The sequence below is a fragment of the Perca fluviatilis genome, chromosome 18 (assembly GCF_010015445.1).
Source record: "Perca fluviatilis chromosome 18, GENO_Pfluv_1.0, whole genome shotgun sequence".
NCBI classification, from domain to species: domain Eukaryota; kingdom Metazoa; phylum Chordata; class Actinopteri; order Perciformes; family Percidae; genus Perca; species Perca fluviatilis.
This window is the reverse complement of record NC_053129.1, coordinates 23160027-23187244: the sequence shown is the minus strand read 5'-3', so window position 1 is coordinate 23187244 and position 27218 is coordinate 23160027. Positions and strand designations below refer to the sequence as shown.

General features: G+C 40.0%; 1 protein-coding gene across 3 annotated transcripts; it reads right to left on the bottom strand.

The window, feature by feature from the left end:
• Positions 1-518: 518 nt before the first annotated feature.
• On the bottom strand, positions 519-27218 carry tagapb (T cell activation RhoGTPase activating protein b). 3 transcript variants are annotated; one of them, XM_039781933.1, is made up of 14 exons: positions 26932-27218; positions 22778-22857; positions 13967-14137; positions 9771-9935; positions 7888-7929; positions 7295-7379; positions 7132-7185; positions 6656-6719; positions 6220-6371; positions 5628-5789; positions 4430-4539; positions 3889-4075; positions 3512-3593; positions 519-2552 (listed from the first exon to the last, which is right to left on the bottom strand). In XM_039781933.1, exons 1-14 carry the CDS (start codon positions 27082-27084, stop codon positions 1396-1398), a joined length of 2664 nt encoding a protein of 887 aa, XP_039637867.1. In that variant the 5' UTR covers positions 27085-27218; the 3' UTR covers positions 519-1395. The 3 variants fall into 3 exon arrangements, with proteins under 3 accessions (XP_039637867.1, XP_039637868.1, XP_039637869.1); XM_039781934.1 differs by lacking the exon at positions 13967-14137 and having other exon boundaries at positions 26932-27216; XM_039781935.1 differs by lacking the exons at positions 9771-9935; positions 13967-14137 and having other exon boundaries at positions 26932-27214.

Here is a 27218-nt window from a genome sequence, read left to right as displayed (position 1 = left end):
CCTCACAAATGTAATCACTCCTGCAGGTCTACTGTAATGGATATAATGGATTATATGTTGCTTTGCCCTGTGTAACTGATTATCTATAAGCATTATCAGAAATTATCATTCTTCAGCTTACATTTCAACCATTAAATGTTGCTAAATGCTCAGTTTCAGTTTTATTGCAACTTTGGATGAATGAAATTGACTTGTAGGGGAAGGAAGCAATGTGTTAAGACACTCTAGCAAGGAAGGAAGAGAGGTATCATCAGCTCATCAAGAGCAGCAATTCAGAGAAAAACCAAATCCGCCCATGTGACCAAGTCTCATTTCCTTCTGTTTTAGCATATGCCCCAGAACATACTGTTCCCTCAATGAGGCCTGTAAGCTTCTGTTATGCAACACATCTAGCAAAGAGAAGTTGAGCCAAACAAGGCACTCTCCATTTTATTATTCATTCTGTCGCTAATGATTTGACTGGGGTGATTCAGGACCACAACACTAAAAGTTCTCATAGAAACAGAGAAAGAAGACACTTTTTTTACTTTGTTATTTTCTTTAATTGTGTTATTTACCTTTCATTTTACCTAAAACCATTCATTCATTGCATCAATCATTCCATGATTCTAGAAGACTTCTTGAAAAAGATTACACATCTATAGCTATCTCCTGTTATTTACATTTTAGCGTACAAATAAACAAAGCATAGTCTATCACAAGAAAAGTGCTTTTATGTAGTGGAAGAAAAAGACCATGCAAAGTGAAGAGGATTTTCAAAAAGCAAAGAAAACTTTGTGCTTAATGTGCTATACTGTACATACTGTACCTCAAACAAAAAACAAACAGAAAAAAACTCATAGCATATTTTATCCACAGTGAACTGTGTTTTTCTAGCTTCATTGTGATAGACTATCTATCATAATAAGTACATATCTTTTAAATGTTGTACTCTAAATAGTACTACTGAGAAAGTGCAACCACAGAGGCGGCACATAGCTGACATTCATACAAAGTGAAACAGTGAAAATTGAACAGATTGGACTTGTACATATACAAACATTTCTCTAGCACAGAGCTGCTCAGTGGGCAGAGCCTCAAAAACACAGTTTCTCTGTCTAAACAAGAACAGTGAAAAGGGAAGGAGTAGGGGAGGAAGTAGCTGATATTATGAAGCCAAGCTCTCTTGCTATCAAAAGCAAACATATATTCCAGCCATATTAAGTTATCTAAGTAACAAAGTCAGCCTGGTCAGGATCATGAATGGCGTGTCTCTGAATAAATGAAGATAAAAGAAGCTTGGTGGGTTTTAAGTTGCCGTGTGGAAACAGAGTCTTATGCTTTGGCCAGTGATATTTAACTCCAATGAATGTTTGTATATCTTAAATCCAATCTGTGAAACTGTTTCAAAGTCAATCAAACATAAGACTCCTTGGCGTAAGAAAATTCCTCAAACACAGGCTGGCTACATCTGCGTGACACAACCTCATGACGACCTGCAGACACAGACTCGGACATAGCTCTCTGGCGGAAAGGCCGCCGCTGCTGGCCATCGTTGGCTTTGTCCTGTGCTGCTTGAGCAAAACAGTCTCTGTACTGATTGACAGAACAGGTAGGTGGGAAGTCATAGTTTACAGAGGATGGGCGGGACCTTCTCTCCAGCACTATGGCATCGTATACAGTCATTGATCCATACTGTGGAGGAAGGCCCGTGTTCTGCACTGCCTGCTCGTATGATGGAGGCCTGCAGGGAAGCTTGCTGTCCACCTGCTTAAACACTTCAATGGCCGACAAAGGCCGGGGTTTGTGCAGAAGCTCAGCTGGTGGGTCTGCTTCACTCTGAGAGTCCTCCTGGAGAGTTCCACAAGGGAAGGAGTTTTCCTTCTGAGAGTCTTTCTTCACGCTGCTCCTGCTGAAGGCTCCTAAGCTCCTGGTCCGCATTAGGACTTTACTGGCAACTCTCATGGACTGTGAACGCCTCTTCTCATCTGAAATCAGTCTTGGAATGTCCTGCTGAGCCTTTGCAGCCATTGAAGGCTGAGTGGTGGTGTTTGCTCTCCTGAGGCAGGGTGGCGACCCCACAGGGGAGCTGGTGAAGACAGAGCTTTCAGACTGATTAGAGGCAGCGCTCTCAAGGGAAGAGCATGAGCAGTTACCAGCCATGTAGGGCAGTGGATCCATGTTGGAGCTGCTGCTAAGTTTCGGAAAAGACACTGGCCTTGCTCCACCTCGTACTCTGAGCAAGAAGGAGTCGTCCGAGATCTGCTTTTTCAGAGGCTGCTCCTCAAAGTCCTTCCTCTCCATGGAGCAGTCATCGTGGCTCCTGGAATGGCTGCACAGGCTCTCAAGATCAGCTGACAGGAGGATGATGGGCTCAGAGCAGCGGCGGGAGACTGCTGGCTTCGTGTTGAACAGCGCATCAGATGACCAAGAGGAGGTGGTGAAGCTGGGACTGAGAGAGGAAGATGAGCCACTCTCTAAATGTGTGGACCTGGTACTCTCTCCTGCCTCTCCATCTCCATCTGGGTCGGTGCTATCATACGCAGAGTCATGATGCTGAGAAGACAGTGAGTCTGCAGAGTGGGAAAAAGGAAGACATGATAAGGATCTTTAATTTTTACAATAGTTATTTTCATTTTCTCAATTTGTGCAGATACCAATCAAATTTAACTTGAGTTTAAAGGTCCCATGACATGGTGCTCTTTGGATGCTTTTATATAGGCCTCAGTGGTCCCCTAATACTGTATCTGAAGTCTCTTTCCCGAATTTCAGCCTTGGTGCAGAATTACAGCCACTAGAGCCAGTCACACAATGAGCTTTCCTTAGGATGTGCCATTTCTGTCTCTGTAGCTTTAAATGCTATTGAGGAGGAGAGAGGGGGGCAAGGTGGAGGGTGGGGGTGTGGCCTTGACCAACTGCCACTTTACTTGTTTGCAAGCCATGATGTCTCTCTCTTTCTTATGGGCAGGCCAAATTCTCTGGGCGGGCAAAGCAGAGAAAGGGGAGGTAATCTTGCTCCTTATGACCTCATAAGGAGAAGATTCCAGATCGGCCCATCTGAGCTTTCATTTTCTCAAAGGCAGAGCAGGATACCCAGGGCTCGGTTTACACCTATCACCATTTCTAGCCACTGGGGGACCATAGGCAGGCTGGGGGAACGCATATTAATGTTAAAAAACCTCATAAAGTGAAATTTTCATGCCATGTGACCTTTAAGACTGTGTGAAAATGATTAGGCGGAAAGCGGGGTCAGAAAATAAGGAGGATTATGTATTTATTTATATAATTATTTGCTTAAGGGAGCATGGTCTCAAATCTTTGGGAGAGCCAGGAGGGGTATTTCATTTTCCAAGATTTATATTTTACTTAATTCGTTCCTTGCACGATTTATTGTACTTAAAGATTTTTGTGGGTGTCGGGATCATAGTGGACAACAATCATATCTCTGTAAAAGGGCTTTATCATCTAGTTGCTAGTAGAAGCAATATCTAAGCTTTGCTAAAACAGGGATTGTTTTGATGTGTAAATATACCTGCATCAGTATCCAGCAGATTGGGGATATTCTCTCCAAGTATCTCACAATGCTCGATCAGGAACTGAGTTAGCTCTGTGACCTGCAACAAATCAGAAAAAGAAGCACAATAAGTAAAATTAACAACAATATGTATCATATCATCTGTCAAAATTAGATAAAGAATTCAGAAAATCAAAGCTGAAGTTCAGAGCAGAGACAGTCCAGACTCAGTGCTTTAGTCAGTCAAGATAGTGTTTTTTATTAGAACTAAACAAACAGCAAACAAAAGTCTGTGCGAGTGTTATCTTACTTATGAAACCTTTTGAGGTTTTCTGCACTGAGAAACCACAAAGCTTCAAAGCACCAAAAGTGAGAAAGTATATTCATCTCTCTACCTTCTTCATTTGTTCCTTCTGCTCATCCAGCGGGGTGCCATCCAGCTGCAACAGCGTGGGGGCGATACACACCGCAAGGTTGGAGGCGTCCATCTTGTTGGTGTCAGCGCTCTCGAGGATGTGATGGAGGACGCAGACTAGATGCTGCAGGAGGAGTTTGTTGGGTCCCGGGAGATCATCTACCACTCTGTCGGCGGATAGCAAAAGGGGGAAGGAAGAAAGAAAAAAAAAAAAGAACAGGAAGAAGACATTAGCTTGGCGCTCTTTTTTTTTAATTTAAAGTTTGTTCCTTCTTTTAAACTGACAACAGACTAAAAAAGAGAAGTGGTTTGTGTTCAGCCTACAGATGGAGGACATTGGGAATGTTATGCAAAACTACACACAAAATACCCATAAGTTTACTTTTGACCACATAAGCAGTAAAATACCAACTGATTTCCTTTTATATATAAATGTCATAGTACACGTTGAATGTCACAGTCGCAGGCAAATGGCACTGTCTCGATGTGCAGGTCTCAGGTAGCAGGTATTGATTGCTTACTTTTTGATTTCCAGAGCTCTCTGCTGGGTGTCGTCATTGTTCAGAGCTACCATCCACTTGTCATAAAGTTCAGACACCAGCAGGCTGCCAGGAAGTTCCTTCAGAAAACTCTGCAACAAACAAGACAGGGACAGTAATAAGAAACAGTACTTCCAAAAAGAAATGATCTGGAGTAGAGATGTTCCGACACCAGTACCGGTATTGGCTCCGATACTGCCTAAAACGCTGGTATCGGTATCGGGAAGTACTGGAGTTTATGCACCGATCCGATACCACGTAATAAAGCCCTAAAGAAAATCTAAGTTAAAGTAGTTTATTTATGTTCTTTTTCCGTTATAACTGACTGTCAAACTGGAGAATGTGGCATTCATTGTTTGTGTTTGTTCCTGTTTCACAAAGAGTTTAACCTGAGCCAGACAGACAACAAAGATAGAAATAATATGGCATCCATACAGGGATAGTAGTATACAGATAAAATATATGACACAATGGTATCGGATCAGTACTCGGTATCGGCCGATACGCAAGTTCAGGTATCAGAATCGGTATCGGGAAGCAAAAAATTGTATCGGGCCATCTCTAATCTGGAGTGAGACTCAAACTAAACTGGTGCTTGTCTTTAGGATTGGGTGTGGCTGAGAACAAAAATACCTTAAAGGTATACTGACTTAATTAAATTTAGTGTATTATGTTATCGCGCATTAAATATCATCTGGCAGTGGTTGTGGAACAGTGGTGGAGAGTAACTAAGTGCTGCACTTAAGTACTCTCCTGAGGTACTTAGTATTTCCATCATATGCTGCTATACTTGTACTCCACTACATTTCAGAGACAAATATTGTATATAGGTATATACTTTTGATGCTCAAACTTATGTACCTTATTTGATTTGAATGCAGGACTTTTTGTATCAGTATATTTCTACACTGCGTTACTTTTTACTCAAGTAAAATATTGAGGTCGTCTCCCACCACTGTGGTAGTAGAAGTAGTGGTAGTATAGTAGTTGTAGCAGCAGCAGCAGCAGCAGCTGCAGTAGTTGTGGTTGTGGTGGTAATGGTCACATAGTCATAAGTATCACGTTAAATACTAGTTAAATCACTGCTACTGGTGTAGCAAGTACTGTGGCAGTAGTGGTTATATACAGAGTATATATTTATAGGGGTATGATATAAAACGGGAACAGGATGGGAACGTACTTTGAGCAGCCCAACGAGCAGGACCACCGGCTGGCCCTCCAAGTCCACCTCCAGGCCGCTGTTGAGTTGCTCTCGGATGTCCCGCATGTTCTTGTTGTTGCACGGTTTCCGAAACACTCCCTCGGTGGACGGCCCTCTCTTCCTCAGCAACAGCAGCACCTCCTGGTGAAAGGAGAGGAGAGAGGTGAGATTATCATAGTGAAAAACAAACTTTGTGCGTGCATGTGTATGTGTGTGTGTGTGTGTGTGTGTGTGTGTGTGTGTGTGTGTGTGTGTGTGTGTGTGTGTGTGTATGTGTGTGTGTGTGTGTTTGTTGAGAATGAATCAACGTGCAGGTCATGCACTGACATGCTTTTATGTCCTTAAAGGTCAGCTAAGTAGGTGCTTGTTCATTTTTCACAAGCTGATTTGTATTCAGCCTTCAGTAGTTATAGTCCTTATAGTCTGTGGTGACATACAGTAATCTTCAGGAACACAGGAATATATCACAATTTGTTCTGGATGTAAGCAGCTTAGCTCTTCGTCTTAAGAGAAACTTGGCTGGCAAGAGGAAGTGATAAGATCTGACATTTAAGATAGAAAGTCAACTTACTGAGACTGGTTTGGGAAGTGAGCATTCGTCTGGGCATATATTGCTGAGTGGCTGTCCAAACAGCCGAGGCTTGGGGTCGGTATCTGATCGGCATGCTTTGTTGATGAAACCAGAGCCATTTCTCAACCTCCTCACCAGGTTCCACTTGGTTTCTGATGGGAGCAGAAACGTTTTATTAGACATTTTATATTAAACTTACAGATCGAAACATATTTTCTAATCACAATTTCAAATCCGCAACAAAACCAGATGTGCAAGATTCAAAGCAACATTGGAGCAAATGTGTCAAAAACAAACTTCAGTTTTCTTCACTTGCATACTCCTATCAATTATTAGATTTCCCTTTTCTGTCTAGGTGGTTGTTCTCTGTGGTGTCATCTCTACACACGGCACAATTAGCCCCTCCCTAAAACAAAACTGGCAATTTCAAACTCACCAATGACATGCTTGTCCTCCTTGTTATTCAACTGCTTTGACACAGCAGAGGTCTTTGCGTTGCCCTGGCAACAAAATAAAGAAAAAGTGATGTGATGATGAGTATGCAAGAGGAACATATGCATGCAGGCGGACACGAGGGGGGGGGGTTGTGTTTTCTGCACCACCCGGAAGCACACACCACACTTGCCATTCATGCCTACTAACACGTGAATGAGTTAGAGTGAAATAATCATACGACAAAAGACAAGGCAACCAGGTGTATCATTATTTATCATGTTCAAGTGTAAAATCTTTTACATTTGCTTGTAAATTGTGATTTGGCTGTAGTTTTTGCAGCTACAGTAAATGCATTTCATAAGCTATGTAAATCCATTAAATATGTCTAATGTTGCCTCCTGTGTCTTTCACAAACAGTTGTTTGGCTTGAATATCTCTAACCCCAAGAAGCTAGTGAAAAGGATTTTTTTTACTTACATCAAGTGAAAACTCAATGAATTGTTCCATGCCACCTCCTGTTAGAGTTTTAGTCTAAAAGATATTGGGGGGACAAAAATAGAGACAGATAATTTAGTAAAAGCTATTTTTAAAACATTTTGGTTTCGATTGAACATGGCAGAGTGGGCAGTGAGAGACTTACCGTGATGCTGCTACTCAAAACCTTCATGAGGACGTCTGGAGGGGAAGAAGCACAACCACCTCTCGCTTTTGCGTCTTTAATTTTTCTGTGAGGAAAACAAAGATACTCGTAAATGTACTATTTGTCTTCAAACTCTTTGTACCCTTATGCCTGAGTATTAAGACTTTTAAGTTTTCATTTTGATTTTACACAACCACACACATTTGTTATTTGACATTTTTATGAATCAAGCTAACGGTGGATTGATATAATGCTATTGCGTACTTCCATGTCTATTTCCTTATAAGTGACAAAATGAACACTGTTATTCATTATTTAAAGATGTTATCTTGCCGTAATCGTTGTCTAAATCATTGATTATTAAAGCATGATGTTTCTAAATTCAATTGAAACTGACTCATACGGAGGATTATATTTATCTAGCTCATAATTGTGTACTGCCTGCAGCAATACTACATGGTCAACATTGATCAAAATGGCTTTACAATGTAGCTTGAGTACTGTCCAACTCTTATAATGAGAATTGAAAGGATATTTTCTTGATAACAAATAGATTGTTATTTGCCTAATCAGAGAATAATGTTGTTTCTTACCTGTGAAGAGTATCTAACCAGTGTTCTTTCACCTCAGGCGAGCTGTGGGCAAAATAACAGCATGGTACGAGTTACTAATCCACAGAGAGAATCAAACAGGCCAGCAGATACAGTGGGAGATATGAGACAAAGTGCGCACCCACGGTCTCTTTTAACAACTCCGGTGGAAACTGTAACTCAGTCAGTCATGGGAACAGGAAGCAGCGTCACGGCGACTCCAACCAGACACCTTCCACTTCCTCCTAGACTAGGTTTGATGCGGCTGGTGTCCACCAGTGGAAACATGACAAAACAGGTACGTGTGCCTACGTGTGCACCTGAAGGGCTTCACCTTTTGACAACCTGTTATTCAATGTGGCCTCATTAATGCCAGGCAGTATCATATGGCTGTGTGAACATTGAGCAAGTGTCAACAAGTGAGCACAGCACATGGTTTCTCGCCCATGATCACCTCCATGTGAGCGAGAAGGAAACTTTCGCACACTGAATCATTACCAGAGACAAACCATCATTTTCAGAAAGCAATTGGCATCTTGTTTTCACACAAAACAACTCAAATCTCAACAGGGGATTCATCAACTTCTTGGAATACATAGCGAGTCAAAATCAAAGAGCTTCATGGTTTTATTAATTACTGTGCGAGAAATGTGGGAGTCAATGAACAACCTAAGTGACTGCCACATTTCTCCACTGGTGCCATTTAGTGCCTTTGATGAGACAGACGACTTGACTTTTACTGTAAAGAAACATTTCATTCCTTTTAGTCGATTACACTGTCTAGAGAAAAAGAATGAGGCAGAGTTACTCCTGCACTTCATCTTTATTGTAAAGGCCAGCATTTCTTCTAAAGTCAGCTGATGTTAATCCCCATACATGATGATTGGTTTGGTGGCCAGCTTCGCACTTCCTATTTTGCAACCTCTTGTCTTGTGATGCTGCAGGGAGGACTTTCTCTTCGACACTTCCCTGTTTTCATGAAGGCCACGGATCATCTGACCGTTTACGACAATGTGTGAATATTCCATAAACAGCCTCAGATTTTATATATTCAATTCAATTCAATTTTATTTATAGTATGAAATCATAACAAGAGTTTTCTTCGAGACACTTTACAGATAGAGTAGGTCTAGACCACACTCTATAATTTACAAAGACCCAACAATTCCAGTGATTCCCTCAAGAGCAAGCATTAGCAGTTGCTAATGCGACAGTGGCGAGGAAAAACTCCCTTTTTAGGAAGAAACCTCGGACAGACCCAGGCTCTTGGTAGGCGGCGTCTGCCAGTGCCGGTTGGGCATGTGATGAACAGTGGTAATAGTAGTTACACTAAAGATAATCAAACGGTGACTACAAATGGTAGTCGTAGTAGTTCATGTCATAGCAGGGCACTGCAGGGAGTTACATCTAATTTCTGGTGAAAAAAGACAAATATGTCCAATAAGAAACAGGAAACCTATGTTTGTGCGTATGTGTGCTGCTGTTCTATCACATGTCAAAACCAGTTTGACCTCAAGACCTTTAAAGGAACAGTTAAAAAAAAAATATATATATATATATATATAAATTAAACCATGAATCATCACCAATATAAAGAAAAAAAAAATCAAGATTGCTTCTTTTTTTTTTTTTTTCACCCAGCTCTACTTATAGAGCATTTCCCAAAATGTCACATACCTTTAAAGAGAAATGTCCTGATCAGAGGTTAATTTAGATCTGGGAGTGAAGGATTCCATTTAAGAGCAGGATTAGGGTGTAGGAGGAAGGATAACAATAAACTGAATCATGATCATGCTTGTGCATGTGTATTCAGGCATGTATATGTGAATTAAAACACTCAACGCGCTGCTGTGTGTATGTGAGTCATCCGCTACGTGTCCACTCACCCAAAACACACCAAACAAAAAGTGAGATCCCAGGCCAAGACGAGGGTCACCTTGAGGTCAATATCCCCCGTCGTTTCCTCCTCTTCCTCCAGTTCGTCTTCAAAACCGTAAAGCCAGATGTCCTGGAGCCTCACCCTGTGCTTTAGACGATAGCTGGCAGTCGACCTGTTTAAACAGAAGCAGAAGATTTTTTTCAAGAATGACATGCAGGTTTCATTTCCTGAATTCCTCCCTTCTTTCCCTTCTACAGATTTTGGATAGAAGGTCTTTCTTCTCACGAGCAACAAGTCTTCTCTTTTTAAGAAAACGTTGGAGCTGAGAAATAAACAAAGACATACATGTGGTATTTATCACGGAGGAGCTCCTTTTGAAAAGTGCACCTTCGAACAATCAAAGGTATAGTATTCATCTCTACAGACTCAATAACTCCCTCTTCCACTTGAATTATAAAATTGATTGTTGTACATAAAAACGGCGAGGAACGAAGGAAGCCCAAAAATTGCTCTTGTGATGCTTTTGTGGACATTTTGTCAGGGCAGGAAAATCATTACAAGGCCTGCTAGTTAACTTTTTTAGAAGGGTTTAAAAAGTCCTTGAACAGGTGATAAAATGTAACAAGTAATGGTGTGCATGAAAAGCTTTTTTAAGTACTTCAAAACCAGCTTTTGACAAAAAGTTACTAGTAAATGATTAGAGGGGAATCGGATGTTACATTACATTACATGTCATTTAGCTGACGCTTTTATCCAAAGCGACTTACAATTGCTACATATGTCAGAGGTCGCACGCCTCTGGAGCAACTAGGGATTAAGTGTCTTGCTCAGGGACATATTGAGCAAGTGGGAATCGAACCTAGGTCTCCCACACCAAAGGCATGTGTCATACCCACTGCGCCATCACCACCCTCATGTTAACAGTAACTCATCGTGACCCTGCTGGCCTCTGCGTGTTTGCAGCAGAGGCATGCTGACTGGATCCTGCAGCGCTGATAGATTTGAAGGGAAAATAGATGAGTCAGATAAGGATGACCTTCGGGATTCAGAAGGTGTAATGGTATAGAAATAGAGAGAGAGAGAGAGAGAGAGAGAGAGAGAGAGTGAGAGAGACAGAGAGAGAGAGAGAGACAGAGACAGAGAATTGATGTGCAACTGACCAGAGGTATAGAAAGGCTGTGAGAAATAAACAGTCACAGGACCCCACGGCCCCACTGTGTACTTTTTATGTACACTGTTGCCTTTGATAGCATCATTTTCATCGCACACAGCACAAATAGCTTTGCTATATTCTATTTTAACAATACTACCCTGCCCTAATAATATACTGCCCCTAGTTCTCCAAATCAATTGCTATGTGATTAACATTAGCATAACAGCAGATGTAGCCTAATAAAGAAAGGTCTTAGGGCCATTCTACGAAAAGGCCACAAGATTAGGTATTAATCACCGCCTTGAAGGAATAGTTCATACACTTATTTGTGATGAGAAGAACCATACTGAGTCAGGATGTATTTAGTTTAGCACAGCATACAGACAGGAAACATAGGGGGGTAGGACCAGCTACAGCAGTTCAAAAATAAACCTACCAACAAGTTTTGCTTGTTTTAGGGAATGAGAAATAAAATTATTCACTTGATTGCAGACTCAAAGAGATAGAAGATCAACACCACTCTCATGTCATTAGAATGAAGTTATAAGCCGGGAGGCGTTTAGTTTAGCTTAGCTTAAAAACTAACCCAGACTTTACAATTCTGTTGGTTTACATAATGTAACGTTTTAATAAGTGAGCTTAAGCTGCAGATTTGGTTAACTTTGGACAAAACCAGGCTAGTAGTTTCCTCTTGTTTCCAGTCCTACTTGCTGAGAGTCAGATGTGTGTTTAGTTGGAGCTACTGTAGGAGGCGATTAGCCTATTTTAGCTTAAAAACTTAAAATCTCTGTTTCTAAACAAACAAAGCTGTTTTAGAGGTGTTTATGGGCATGTATTTGAACTTTGCATGGAGTCAGGCTAGCTTCTATTCTTACACTAAGCTACAGTAAGTTAACTGGCCACTGGCTCGAGCTTCACATGTATTATACAGATATGAGAAGGGTATCAATCTTGTCATCTAACTCTCTCTCAAAGAACATAGGCCCAATGTGGCTCTTTCTCAAAGAGAGAGAGAGACACATTTTTTCAAAGGCCTATGTTTTCAAAGGTGGGCTGGTAAACTAAACTTCTCAACAAAACAAAATGAACGCTGAATAGTACTGTGTACAATCGTCTCTAGAAGTAATGAATGATCATATGTATATACTCAAAAGCCTCCAAAGTCTGTTTACTCTATCGTACTGTAGTCCCAGCTGTGCGTACTGGAACAGTGGGTAGGTTGTGGTACACAGATGAGTGTGATTGTCCTCCCACTCAAGAGCTATAAAACTTCCACCGGCTTTGACAAACAGCTCTAATCTGACTAAGATGAGCACAACTTAATGCTTGTTTATTAATATGTTCTCGAAATTATGATGGGTAGAAATCTGCAAGATAATGATGTTTTCATCCTAAAGGAACAAAGGAAAGGGAAGTTTTCATTGTACCCACTGATAATAACAAAAATGTAATTATAATTGTCTCTAGGTATGTGTTATGACTTGTCTAATTTCAAGATAGATTTTAAATTATTTTAGATTTTGTCATTTGCGCATACCTGTCAAGTATCCCGTTTTGGCCGGGAAAGTCACGTATTTTACCCTTCTTTCCCACCGTCCTCACGTATTAGTATTTTCCCGTAAATCTCCCGTATTTTAACTTGCGTTATTAAAAAATAATAATAGCCCGGGCCCGAGCGGAGTAAAAAAAACAAAAAACATTCCCAATCTGAGCTCTGTCATTAGCCTCGTGATAACCTACAGTAGGCAGTAGCCTACTACAGCATATATCTATGCCTACTACAGGTACTGTAGGTGGCAGTTGACGCGAGGTTAGTGTATGAGGTCAGATGATGAGTGACAACCTTATATACTGTCTATGGGGACAACGCAGGGAAAAAAAAGAACAAAAAACAGACGGATGATGGACGCTACGACAGAGACGGTGCGCTGCCAAAACTTATGAAGGCTTTACTATGAATTCCCCATAGCAATGCAAGTTCAGAAAGGGTGTTTAGCATGGTACGAAAGATTGTTCCAGAGAATAGGATGACGTTAGACAACAGAACTGTTTGCGCTCTACTCTCATGTAAAATTAACCACTCTGGCCCCGCCCACAAATACACTCCTTCCAAAACAGTCTTAAAGAATGCAAAGTCTCAACAAATTTGTACAATAACTCACTAAAAGAGTAAAGAAAAGTTACGTGAAATGAAAAGAAAAACTGTAAAAGAAAAGCAATATGAAATGAAAAGAATGTGTGGAATGAAAATAAAATGTAAATGTAAAGACAAGCAATGTTATAAATTGTAAATGTTTTCAGCATTCTGCATCAAGTGGTGATTTTAGCTTTCTTGTACACCTGTCTTAAAATGTGAGGGATACTGGAGCTTGGTTGGGGTGGTGGGACTGCTCGCGGTGGGCGCCGGAAAATTTCCCTTATTTTCAAATCCAAAACTTGACAGGTATGCATTTGCGAGACAAATGAACCAGCATTTAGAAGTGAAAGTAGCCTATACCTCACACACTTTGTGTGTTTTAAAGGCAACAGAACTTCAGTTGAAGGTGTGGTGAAATTACTTTTTGACTAGTACGTGATACAGAGTGCACTGAAAAAAATAAAAATTATTATTGTTATTATTATTATTTGGGGGGGGCTTAGGAACAGTTTATGGTAGCTTCAGCCCCCCTAAAATATGCCTAACGACGTCCCTGAGATGAACGTTTTCCCCTCACATGACTCCACTCAGAGGGAACTACCATGCTTTCTTCTTCTGTTTATCTAAAGTCAGAGTGACTGAACACAAACTGTTTTGTGTGCTGGGAGATTCCCTAACAGTCCGAGCGCAGTCCAAAAATACACGTTTTGTTTTTACTTCCTCTTTCACTCTTCCATTCCAACAAATATGTGAAATTTTCACCATAAAGTTATTTAAATACCAAATCAGCTGCAATTTTTTTGTGTCAGTTGAGTTAGTAGTTTCTTAGTGGTAAGTTGTGTTCCGTGGACACAATTCTCAAATTTTCTTCGAAACTTTTCTGGGATATACTATATATATCTACACTTCTTACTTGAGTTTAGCAAAGACAATGACATCGCTGAAGAGGAACAGGTGTCCCTCCTTGGTCTTCGAGCCCTCGGTGACCTGAACAGTTTCGTCCAGCAGCAGCTCTCCGTTCTCACTGGTGAGGCCAAGGACGAATGGACTCTGCTCCATAGACACCCAGCAGGAAGCCTCCTCCCTGAGAGAAATAACTAGGTTCACAACATTTTTCAATCGCTTAATGGCATAAAACTGTCGGGGGCCATTGGAGTATATGAAATAGTTATTGTCACTGACCTTTAACTGTGGTTTTGTCTATAATTCTAAAACAAATTGACATTTTGGTGTTACAGTAAATGGCTTTTAATGGAAAGTAATACCACAAAACATCCTTGAAGTTTGCACATGATGGGAAAACTACTAACTTAACAAGAAGCCTTGTTTGGTTGACAGAAGTAGGATTCAAAGAACCAAACTTCTCAAACACAGTGTAAATGTAGAAATTTTAAGTTTAACATTTTGTGAAGAAAATGTTTATTTGCTTTCTTGCCAAGAGAATGAGAGATGAAAAGATTGATACCACTCTCATGTCTTTACTGTAAATATGAAGCTGTAGCCAAGAGACTATTAGCTTAGGTTAGCATGAAGACTGAAAACAGTGGGAAAATCTCAGATCGCCATAAATTGTCATTTTTGTACGGAATTAACACCTACATTTTAAGTGTCAACTAGTGAGCTTTACATGCGCTTTTTGTTACCTTGGGACAGAGCCAAGCCAGCTTTTCTCTGTTTGTCAGTCGTTATGCTAAAGAAGCTAACAATCAACAAGAGTAAAAACAGTTGTAGTTTAACGAGAGTTTATGGGCGACACCCATAAACCTAAACCTTTGTCATTTTTACACCTCAGTTCTAAAAGTAAAGCAATGCTAGCTGGTGAATTAAGCTAATGTTAATCTCTTGGCTGTAGCTTGATATTTACATATGATTTCATAACATAGTTTCACAGTCAACCACATCAGCTGTTTTTTCACATGAATATAGGCTATTTCCTGAGATTTTCTTTGAAATGTTTAATATGTAACACATTGTATAAATTTCGACTGAGCACCTTATGAAAGCAGATGTTTAAGAACTGAATTGGTATTCATGAAACGGCCTTGAACAGTAGCTGCCATAAGAATGTGTTAATATGTTCCCAGATTCGCAACACATCCATCATTTTAGTCCAAGACATTTGTTCTTAATTTCAACGTTATAACTCATAATTAAAGCCAACTGAGCTGTCTTGATTAGTGATTCTCTTTGTTACCCCTATAAACTAAAGCAGCGTCCTCTGTCGACCCCTCTCACTCACTGGTCTAGATCAATGGTTTCCAACCTAAGGGTCGGGACAACAAATATCGGATTATTTTCATCTCCTGACACATTTTAATGGGACAGGATAGAATCAGTAAATATATTCTGCTTCACAAAATGTTAGGCTTTTCGTAATCAGTTTTATCTGGCCTCCTAAGCTCCTCAAAAGGTTAGAAACCACTTGACCTGGACCATAATCATCACTTCCAGTGTCCGCATGGTGAAAACATTTTAGGCTACTGGATCAAATTAATACAAAGCCCTCCAATTTGCATCTCTGCAATTGACACCTCCTGTTTGTTTCATCATCCTGTAGCTGTCACATAGGAAACCACCAAACATCAGCAATACTGTGCAACAACTCAAAAGGCAGACGTGACCTAAAGAGACTAAAGAGACCCACCAATTGTTCTGCAAATAAATACATTGACCGACTCGAATCAATAGCCTCCAACATGTGATCCTTTCCCAAATACCACAGAGAGTGTGGAATTATGTTTTAAGTTAAAGCCAAATGTCAGATCTGTGTGTGAAGTCATCGGCTACCCTAACAAATCAATATCATGTCAATAATCTGATATGATTTAATTATAGGAATCTTAGAAGAACACACAAAACTAATTTACTTAAGCTTGGTTATTTGTTTACAAGGCCGGTGGTAGCTAGGGGGCAGTCGTGGGTCAGCCCACCCAAACGTGTGTCTGACCCACCCAATCAAAAGAAATAGCACAGAAATACCGGTAACATGCTGCACCCATGCTCCATGTATTTCTGCTGTAGTTTTCTCAAAATATTACGACTATTTATTCTCCAAATCTCAGAAAACACAGATAGGATAAGTTATATTTTGAATGTGCAGAAAGTTTTGAACATGAGCAGAAATCGTATGAGCTATTACAGTCCAGAGGTTTATACATTAATTAAAATTAATTAATGTATCTTTGAAGTGAATAAGTGCTGCATGCACATTTAAAGAGGTTACTTCCACAAACAAAAACCAAGAGTTAGTCATGCCTACATGCATGTTGCATTTGGCCAGATTCTTGCACCATCTGACCAGGGATTGGAACCAACAGCCTCTGAAATAGTAGTCCACTTCTCTAACCTCTGGGCTACCTACCACCCAAGTTGGCCACCTATCATTTCTACCAGTCCAACCTTATGAAGCAGGCTAAAACTGGCACTGTTTGTTTAGCTGAAATGAGAAGAGACTCAATCTTCATGGATGCAAGTTTTCATTTTTAATACCCGTTCATATAAATGTATATAACTTTCCACATAACCGGACAACAGCAAAAACAAACATTGACATTAGCTGCAGGTCTCGATTTTATTAGGGAAAACACCTTCTGTCTCACATGATATTTCACACCACCGTTTACGCCTGACAAAATTATTTGATATCTAACAACAAAATAATCTGTAATAAAAATAAAGTCAATCCAGATATGTCACTGCGGCACAGTCGTGTCTACTGTGTAGACTGTGTCAAGGTAGACACAAGAGGTAAGAGTTGTTTGGTCTAATGATTATGAAACCACTTTTGGTCATGGCTCTTCCCACTGACTCTGGGTTCAGGGCAGAAATTCAAATTGTTGCAGCAAAGGTACTTTCCCTGTTACCCTTCTGGCCTACTGAAGATGACACATAAAATACCGACAACTAAAACAGTGGGAGAACTACGAACTCCAACTGATGGCTGCATGCGAATGCAACAACAACAAAACAAAATATAAACTATATATAATATATAAAATCTTATAAAAGCACTTAAACATGAACTACTTAACTCAACATGTATTACCCATTTAAGTAATAGTTCAACATTTTGAGATAAATACTTTAATGCCACTCTTATATCCGTCCATTAAATATGACGCTACAGAAGGACATGGTTACTGTTAGCTTAACTTACCAGCTAGCCTTGTTTTGTCCAAAAGTAACAAAAAGTGTAAAAACAATAACTGTTAGGAGTTTATGAGTCTGGCACATAACTGCATGCAAAACCACAACTTTGAAAAACAAAAAAGAAATGTTTTTACATTTTTTGTTACAGACAAAAGGCTAGCTGCTTTAGGCTAACGTTGACCATGTTCTGGCTGTAGCTTAATATTTAACAGACAGATATGAGAGTAGTATCTTCTCATCATAATCATTCTTAAATAGGTGTTGTTTGGTTTTCTCTGCACTAAATCCATGATATAAATCATCATAATATAGTAGTTATTGAATTAAATATTTGTAATTATTATATATTATTTCAGAGTTTGGGTTCTATGTTGGCCTCAGTGTTCCTACGTAGACTAAGCATTGAATGTAAATGGCAGTAACTAAATTGATTGCACTGCATCAACTCATTCGTAAATATCTGATGAAATTTTGTAGTATTCGTGTTGTTGTTTGGTTAAATGTTGTGTTTTGTTTTTATGTGAAACAGTGCACGTCTTGGGAAGTAAGACAACGTTAAGAAAATTATACCAAAAGAGAAAAATGTTAGACCTGTACTCAGCTTTGTGATCAATAAATCCCAACCAAAAAATAGCAAGACACACTGCTTTGCAAAAGTTAAAAAGCCTTTAATGGACGGGCTTAGCACCTATGCTTTTCAACTCACACTCAACTTCTTCAGGGCATCTAAAACAAGTGACAGCTCACAGATATACCAAGTCTGGAGTCAGTTGCCAGGCAATTAAGGTAGCACTGGATAATTGACACAGGTGCAGTAAAGAAAGTGGGTGTGTATATAATTAGGTCAAATCTAACGAGCCATCAATATCTTTAAGGCTAGTAAGTCGCTCATAAGTAATCAATAACATTGGATATTCACAAACATACATATAGAAAAATAATTACATATAAAAATATCTATATTAAAATAGAAAATATAGGTTGTATATGTTACCGTCTGTACAAAGCCTCACAAATACAAAGATACATAAATACATTGCACACCACAACACAACTTTGAAAAAGAAAACTGAAAGATGGAATTGCTGAACATAAATAGCCAATGCCATCCACACAAAAACACAAATGAATACCTGGCCAAGCATTAAAAACAGCACAATGGATGTAATCTAAACACACACATGAAGTATGTATAGAGGCCAAAACATCTCAGAGAGGAGGATATAAACACTTTTTTTTTCTGACTGGATTTTGGCCAAGAAAATGATGTAATAGCACTTACATGTAGCACTTTGTTATGGCTTATTTAAAGCTAATGTTCTTTTTTTGTGATTCTTGCTGTTCTGAGCTTGTACCATAGTGGTTGAATGCACTAATTGGAAGTTGCTTTGAATTAATGCATCAGCTAAATGAAATGTAATGTAATACATGAAAGAAACTGCTTATATTTTAATATAGGTATTTTTATATGTAATTAGTAAAATAGTTTTTGAATATCCATTGTTTTTGATTACTTTTGAGGGACTTGCTAGCCTCAAAGATATTGATGTCTTGTTAGAATTGACCTAATTATGTACACTCCCACTTTATTGACAGCACTTGTGTCAGTGCTACCTTGATTGCCTGGCAGCTGACACCAGCCTTGGTATATTTGTGAGCAGTCACTTGTTTTTACACTCCATGAAGAAGACGAAATGTGTAAGTGCATTTAATGAAGTCTTTTATTTTTGCAAAGCAGTGTGCATTGGTATTTTTTGGTTAAGACTTAGGCTATGTTTAGACGAAAACGATTTGAAGAGAAAATGCAAAAGTGGTGTTGCGTTCTCACTTTTTATTTCATTTTTTTGGGGGGGAAATCTGCATGCCAATGGTGACGCAAAAGTGTGCGAAATTCGATGTAGTATGCACACCAAGCGGCTAGGTGGTAGTGTGAAGCACTGCCACACAATACCACCAAGTCCGCGCACCTGCGTAGAACCTTCCTTCTACTTCTCTCCCTAGTAGGGCGAAACCAAAACATGGCGAAGCGAACAACAAAAGCTGACAATTTTGTCTGGACAGACGAGGAGGTGGAGTTATTGCTCCAAACAACCTTAGATTACAAAGCCACAAAGGCACAAAAGGGCGAGGACTGGGAATATGACATAAATATATAGACATATGGACCTGGAGGGATGTCATATCCACATCCGTCAGATATCATCAAAGCTGAAAGCCATCCGTACCAAGTATAGGCAGGCTGTGGATACCCAACGGCGGAGTGGCCATGGGCGAGTAATCACTCTATATTTTGATTTATGTAACGAAATATGGGGTGGGTCGCCAGACTTTTGCATTTTTACCCTTTAGACGGGAACGCAACAGTGGAGCGTTTTTAAGATTTCCACTCTGGAGGGTGGTTTCACTTTTTTGCATTTTTAAGCCCCAAAAACGCCGTCGCCGTCTAAACGAAAGGCACATCTGATAAAATATTTTGTCGATTTCACCCGCGAGCGTGTAAACAGGACCTTATTGAACACAAAGCTGAGTCTAAAAAATCTCTTTTTTGGTCTCATGATATGTCCTTGGATCCGAAAAGCACCTGTTTTTTTCCCCCGCCATTCGTGTAGCACTCCTCAGCCAATCTACTGGCATTTGCTCTCTATGGAGTTCAGAAAATATCCATTTAAATATCTAACTAAATATATATGCCTACTTATCTGTAGCATGTATTATTTATTTTTTACGGTGAGGCACTATCTACGTCAGTGGCAGTCCCACTACAGTGAAACTACCACCCACAAAGTCCCCCGCCTCAAGGAAATGCACAATGTGTGTGTTTGAGCGCTGAATAGGTGGAGGTGTTGAGAGTGGGATGTGTCTGACATTTCTCTTGTTTGCTTTGATAGACTCGCCCCCTGGATGCTCTGGTGGTCTTTGTGTGAATTGGGAGAGCAGCTAAAAGGTTAAAGAGTTAAACGTCAGATATAGAAGAGGAGGGGATGAAGAGCCAGCACGATAAGAATCTGACATTACCAAACAAATAACAGACTGTAGGTGTGTTATGACATTACAAAGCCAATGGATCAAACCAAACAAAGTTTGTCCGTTGGTAAGAGCCTATAAGCGCCGTTTTTGAATCATACAGGGGTTTCTTGATCAGACCACTTACAGTAATCAGTGCTCAATCTTTAAAAATATGCAATCAGGGCTTGGCACCTGTATTTTAGAAATACTGAGGTCATGAGTTAAAGACCTCTCCATCTCTATACTACCTAACAACATGAAGTACAGAAAGATCATAGTTTTCATTATTTGGACTTTCCTGCAGTTATAACATCCAAAATGGAGATCTAAATGCAGTTTCAAACCTTTCTCAACACTGCTAGGAGTTCAATTCTGATGCTGAATCGTTTACTTTTTATCTATTTGTTGCCCTATGCTCAAATTTTATTATTATGGGTGTAAACAATGGAATCAGCCTTTCAAATGCAGATCAGCTGGTTTAATTGTAAGTCTCCCGCCGTGCTAAAGTCCCAGACTCCCAGAGGACTTGACCTCAATGTTCTCAAAAGCTAGCCCTAAATTAAAATTTCAGATTTAATTTCAGGGTTTTCAATAACAGTTCAGATATGATATTAAAAAATTTTTAGTGAGAGTTTTCTTTCTACAACAAACAAACCAAAAACAGCTGCCTCTCCAAATTTAAACTAGCTCTACAGTAGTAGCCAGCACAAGGCGTGACACCCAGTTGTTTCATTTCACATCACAGTATTTGACATACTTACTGTCATAAAGTGAGGGCAAACCCTCAGTTACTCTGTGTCTGAAAATTGGTGTAGATAAAACCAAAACACCATCATTTTTCACTCCCTAGGAATATTGTTATATTTTACTTTCTGTAAAATATAACAAAGTACCTTTCGATACTATGCTACCAAAATTGCAGGACAGTTTGGGACTTTCCATGGGGTCACGAAAACATGTTCCAGTTTTTTATATTATATTATATATATATTTTCTTGTGTAATACTGACACTTTCATGTCTCCAGGCCTCTAAAATTATCCTTCAAATTACACAATCTAACAGCCAATTTCAGTCTGCCTGAGTGAAAACATTCACACTGAACATGATGACCTGTCGATTAGGTTTTCTGGAGATAATGACTTAAATCATGAATGTTTGACTTGACTTGAATAGAAGGCAGATCATTATCAGCCATCCAGCGTGGTCATCAGAGTAGCTGTAAGTGAGGTAGGTTTGAGCTATGTGAAGGTCGCTGTTTCAAAACCCCGCTCTGTAAATCCCCCACAGGGACATCTGTGTTTGTGGCGTGAACAGAGTGTGCTGTGTGGCCTGCAGGGTGATATGTGGTGGGAGCATGATGACGGGGGGGGGGAGGGCAGACATAAGGGTAACACTTTATAATACCAATCAGTCATAAGTCATTTATAATCCTTGAATTAATAATGAACTAATCATTAACAAAACATTTATACACGTTGGTTAAGGATTAAGAGATATGTTAACATATACATGTGTGTACTGTCAGTCATCTACAAATCTCAACAAAAACATGAAATAATCATAAACAAATCATTAGTCAATAATTAATAAGTAATTTAAGTTGATATATAGCTTTATATGGTATGACAAGTGCTCCTCTGTGATAAAAACCCCTGGTGATTTTAGCTTGTGTTTCTAAGTGCTGCCATCTGTAGGCCGTAAGGCTTGACACTAAATATGAGCCAGAAGGTGTTTCCATAAACATTTTAAACTTGTATTTTCTTCACTATAGTTGCATGTAAACAGAAAGTTGCTGCCATATTTTATATTATCTAATTTCTTAGTAAACTGTCACAGTTGGTGCAGGGTTGGATCCAAAAGCAGACAGGACAGCAACAGGCAGCATTCAGAAACTGAATAGCAATATTTATTCTCCAACAAATTAGAAAACTAAGTCAGAAAACAAGGAGCAAAACAGGGAATCACGACAAACAAACCAAGCCTAAAATAACAGACAGGTAGAAATGCACATGGAGCTCATCACAAGACAAGACACAGCTGGACCAGGAATAACGAGGTAACACTGACTGGGTAACATGATAATGAGGACTGGCAACACGAGGCAGACTGACGAAACTAGACACAAAACGGGTGTAAAAGGAAAAGACAAGCAGGGCTTCAGAAACACATAAGGAATACAATGGCAAGCACAACCAACTCAAAATAACAATAAATGAAACAAGGAACATAAACAGAAAACCCCAAACCCAAAACCATCCAGAAATAAGCCACTGGAATAAAAGCAACAAAAGACATACTGTCACACTGGGATAGAGTCTAAAGACCAACGTCTTCACAATTTAGAAAGCTACAACCAGACAATGGTTGGTATTTTTGCTTGGAAATGTATATAACTTTAAGCTGCTCATTTGTGTAGGAATCTAAAAAGAAATGCCCCAACAACACATATCACGGCAGGAAATTGTAGGATTTTTAATATTATATTTTTCATTGCGCCAGGTTTGAGCAACTTACTGTCAAATACCTCAAAACCTAAGGAAAAAAGTTTAAAACAATGATGTACACACCTGATAGGAGACCACGGCAGAGCCTTCCCAAAGACCAGCGACGGGGCCGAGCGGCGTCTCTGAGCCAAGTGTCTGAGGTGCTGTAAGAAAACAGAGGACTTGTAAGTGAAACAACATATATCTACATGTACTGTATCAATGTATATTTATTTGTAGGGCCTTTTATTCATTTTATTAATGGGATGTTCAAACATTGTACACTACTTACGTACACCACTAAATGACTTAGACCACACAAACATTTGCCGTTTGTCCATGCCCTCTGGATTCTAGATATGTTCTTGAGTATACAACTAAACTCATACGAGTTTTCTGATGTGACGCCACCATCGACAGTACAACACCTCGTGCAAATCACTGTTGAAAAAACTATGTTTAAGGTTTGGTTAGGTTTAGGCACAAGAACGACTTGGTTAGGTTTAGAGAAAGATCAAGGTGTGGGTTGACACTGCTACCTCAAGACTCGGGATCTTTGTCGTCATGGTTACAGTTAGGGCTGGCGAACTCGATTCCTTTTAAAGATTTGGGTTATTCTGATTCACTCACTAAACTGATCCGGGTTGTGCGAGTCACTTGAGTCATTTGAGTCAGTATTGATCTATAGGCGAGCTTGCAATGTTTCGGACTGTCTGCCCGACCTAATTGCATTTTAACATACTACATTTATACACCAAAACCTACAGTAGGCCTAGCTAGGCTACGTGCAGAACATTGTATGTTACTTTCAGAAGTGAAAGAATGGCTTTTGTTGTTTGATTTGCTTTACCCTGAGCTTGAGGAGAGGCTTCACTCGCTCGTCTGAATCAGACCCACTCATAGCCGGCTGATTCGCGCGATTGACTGACTCACGCCAGAACTCACGAGTCATCGACAACTCATGAGTTGTCTGTGAGGCGAGCCGAGGCGAGCTTGCAATGTTTTTGGGTCGTGAAGTTCCTATAACCTGTCTCGGACTGTCTCTCTGCTCACTCAGTCACTTGAGTTGACTTGTGGAGTTGGTGTTGCCTACGAAATTGTAAGTTATAAAGTGTTTGGCAGCTAAGATGGCTAGGACTAGTAGTAGCTAATGTTGCAAGAGGTTTGTGTGTGGCGCTGTTATCATTTTAGATGAATTGTAGTAGGACTCAACTGATCTGAGTTAATGATACTAGAGACTCTCGACTCGTGAGTTAATTTAAAGAGTCGGGTTAAAGATCCGAGTGAATCACAACTCAAACAGGTTTAAGTATACACAGTTTACAGTTTACAGTAATAAACTCTTGGTTATGGTTAGGAAGCGACCGCTGTCGTTGTTAAGAGAAACCAATGTTGATTGTCTGAGGAAATCAACAGTTATTTCCCATAGACCAGAGTTCCCTGACCTCTCAGTTAATAAAGGGGCTTCTTCAGCAGCACAGCGGTGTGTGCATGTTTTTCATCTTTTGTGCTTAATGAAAGACCCTTCCTCATGTTGTTTGTATGACCAACGGGGGGGTTGCAAAACAAAAAGGATTTCAGTCAGGGAGGAAACCAACAACAGAATAGATGGCTTGTTGTGATGGGAGAGTCTACCAAGGACATACTTTATGTGTTTGTACCATCCAACAGTTGTCAAGACATTTTACTCAAAACCACAAATGTGAAGCTCGATGTGGCACTACAGGAACAGGGGATCATCATATTTAGTAGGATTCCTCTGGGGAACATGAATGTCTGTAAAAAAAATTAATGAAATAAAAAAGAGTTTTTGAGATATTTCAGTCTGGACCAACATTTTTTTATCAACCCTAAATTAGGGATGACATAAAGGTTAGGGTTCCTAACCTCTAATTCATCTTTTTTTATTTTCCCAGCAGGAACAGTCTACCATACACACACCAATTTTCTTTTCTTGTGTGAAAGAAAACAAACAGATATTCCATCGTGTTGCTCTTGTGCTCTAATTGTTAGACCGACAAATTGGATTAAGCAGAACTGAAGACAAAGAGAAAAACTCTTGGTTATGGTTAGGAAGCGACCGCTGCTGTTGTTAAGATAAATCAATGTTGATTGTAGAATACAGGAGTCAACAGTTATCTCCCGTAGACCAGAGTTCCCTGACCTCTCAGTTAATAAAGGGGCTTCTTCAGCAGCACAGCAGTGTGTGCATGTTTTTCATCTTTTGTGCTTAATGAAAGACCCTTCCTCATGTTGTTTGTATGACCAACGGGGGGAACAGAACAGAATAGATGGCTTGTTGTCTACCAAGGACATACTTTATGTGGACAACAGTGAGCAAGGCCCTTGCGAAGTTAGCGGTGAGGCCATTACATAAACTCTGCACTGCATCGTTTGTCACGACGTTAATTATTGTGTTAAAAACTGCTCCAGTTCTGTTAAATAGAACGGACACATGATTAAAATCTCCACCACTGTGACATGTTTAAAACGGTCATCCTATGGCAGTAATTTGGGAGTCATTGTCAATCAACCTATTCTGTCCTTTGGGGATGAGGATCTGTTGAATTTATCGTGAGGGGGACATGAATGTTTGTGCCATCCAACAGTTGGTTCTCAAAACCACAAATGTGAAGCTCGATGTGGCACTACAGGAACAGGGGATCCTCATATTTAGTAGGATTCCTCTGGGGAACATGAATGTCTGTAAAAAAACAAAAAAAAGACAATACGTTCCAACAGTTGTTGAGATATTTCAGTCTGGACCACTGGACCAACTCTTTTTTTTCTTATCAACGCTAAATTAGGGTGAGATAAAGGTTAGGGTTCCTAACCTCTAATTCATCTTTTAATTTTCCCAGCAGGAACAGTCTTCCATACACACACCAACTTTGTTTTGTTGTGTGAAAGAAAACAAACAGATTTTCCATCTTGTTGTGGCTGCTCTTGTGCTCTAATTGTTGGACCGACAACAAATTGGGTTAAGCAGAACTGAAGACAAAGAGGAAAAACAGCTAAACAAAACAAACAAAAGCAGGAATACTTGACAAAGCATCTCTTTCTGGCCTCTGTCTCTGCAGCCGGTTCCATGCTGGCACACAAAGTCCACTGACTCATGATAAACCAGGACTAGTACACAAAAGACCGGGGTGCCCTACCAGTCCAGGGTGCACACATACTTCACTGGGAGGTATGGATCCTCCTATACAGCACCGTTACTGTTGATGTACACAACATGTTACCAAACTGGAGTTTTCTGTTTCAATGCTCCAACACATTTAACCCTTGTGTGGTCCTTCGGGTCCCAGTGACCCGAAGGACCACACAAGGATTATGTACTTCCCTTTACTTTGTTGAGAATTGCTCTCTAAACCCTGTTTCTTGTAAAGTAAGTAAGTAAAGTTTATTTCTAGAACACAGTTCTAGACACAGTTTAAGCTGACCAAAATGCTGTACAAACAAGAACTAAGGTGCTGTATTAACCCTTGTTTAGAGAGCAATTCTCAACAAAGTAAAGGGAAGTACATAATCCTTGTGTTGTCCTTCGGGTCACTGGGACCCGAAGGACAACACAAGGGTTAAAGGTCAGAGTTCACATTTGGCATAGGGGAAACACAAATTTAATGTGGAAACAGACTTGACACAACACCAGGAAATCACGTTGCTATTTTTGCTTTTCAAAATTAAACTTTGAAAAGCAGAATTTCCACTGACACATGTACTTTTTTCCCAAATAAATAAAGGATTAACTTTCTGGTCTTAGTTTACAGAGGCTGCATGTGTGTATGTTGATGACAATGGTTTGAATCTGCACTCAGAGACCCTCCATAATTACCAACAAGTTGTTGTTGTTGTTGTTGTTGTTGTTGTTGAAAGCAACATCTGGCTTTAACTGAACAGAAATCAGTCTGTCCCCAGCCTTGTTTCCGTTCACCAAACAAAGTCAGTAGAGTCGAGGAACATGGACATGTTGTTCATCAGTATTCTTTCATACTGTATGGGATGGTGAATTGCTCCTCTCCTGGTCCTTGACCATTACTGACCTTTTTTCTTACCCATCTTATGTAACACAGCCTTCAAACCTCTCCCTCATACACACAGCAACTGATAAACAACATGTATGTTGATGTAAGTGAGTCATGAGTCTGGAACAATTAACAAAGCAGCGTCTCACACTAAATCACACTCGGCGGTCGTCTTTTTCACCTTTGCGTATTGGATGGCGGATCAATACTCACAGGATGTAGAGAAGCTGCAGCATCATCGTAGCTTCCTCTCCTCATTGTTGCAACTCCATAATCTGGAGAGTCCATGCTGGTGTCTCCGAGCAGAACCTCAACCCCCTGCTGCCGTGTACTGTTAGTAGTCAGTTGGTAGTTTTCGCTTTGCATGTAGAGAAGAAGTAGTTTGAGGGTTCTGCTGTGAACGAGCCGGGGAGCTGCTGCAGAGTGGCGCCTCCGGTCCTGCAGAACAGCTTCTTCTAACTGGTGCTAATGAGGGTCACAACAATGGAGGCCCAGCTGGC

Coding starts and splice junctions, on each gene's coding strand:
- tagapb (XM_039781933.1), bottom strand. CDS start 27,084: ATGCAAAGCGAAAACTACCAACTGACTACTAACAGTACACGGCAGCAG. Junction 14,138..22,777: donor CTGCCGTGGTCTCCTATCAG/GTGTGTACATCA, acceptor TATTTCTCTCAG/GGAGGAGGCTTCCTGCTGGG. Junction 4,540..5,627: donor TGCTCGTTGGGCTGCTCAAA/GTACGTTCCCAT, acceptor TGTTTGTTGCAG/AGTTTTCTGAAGGAACTTCC.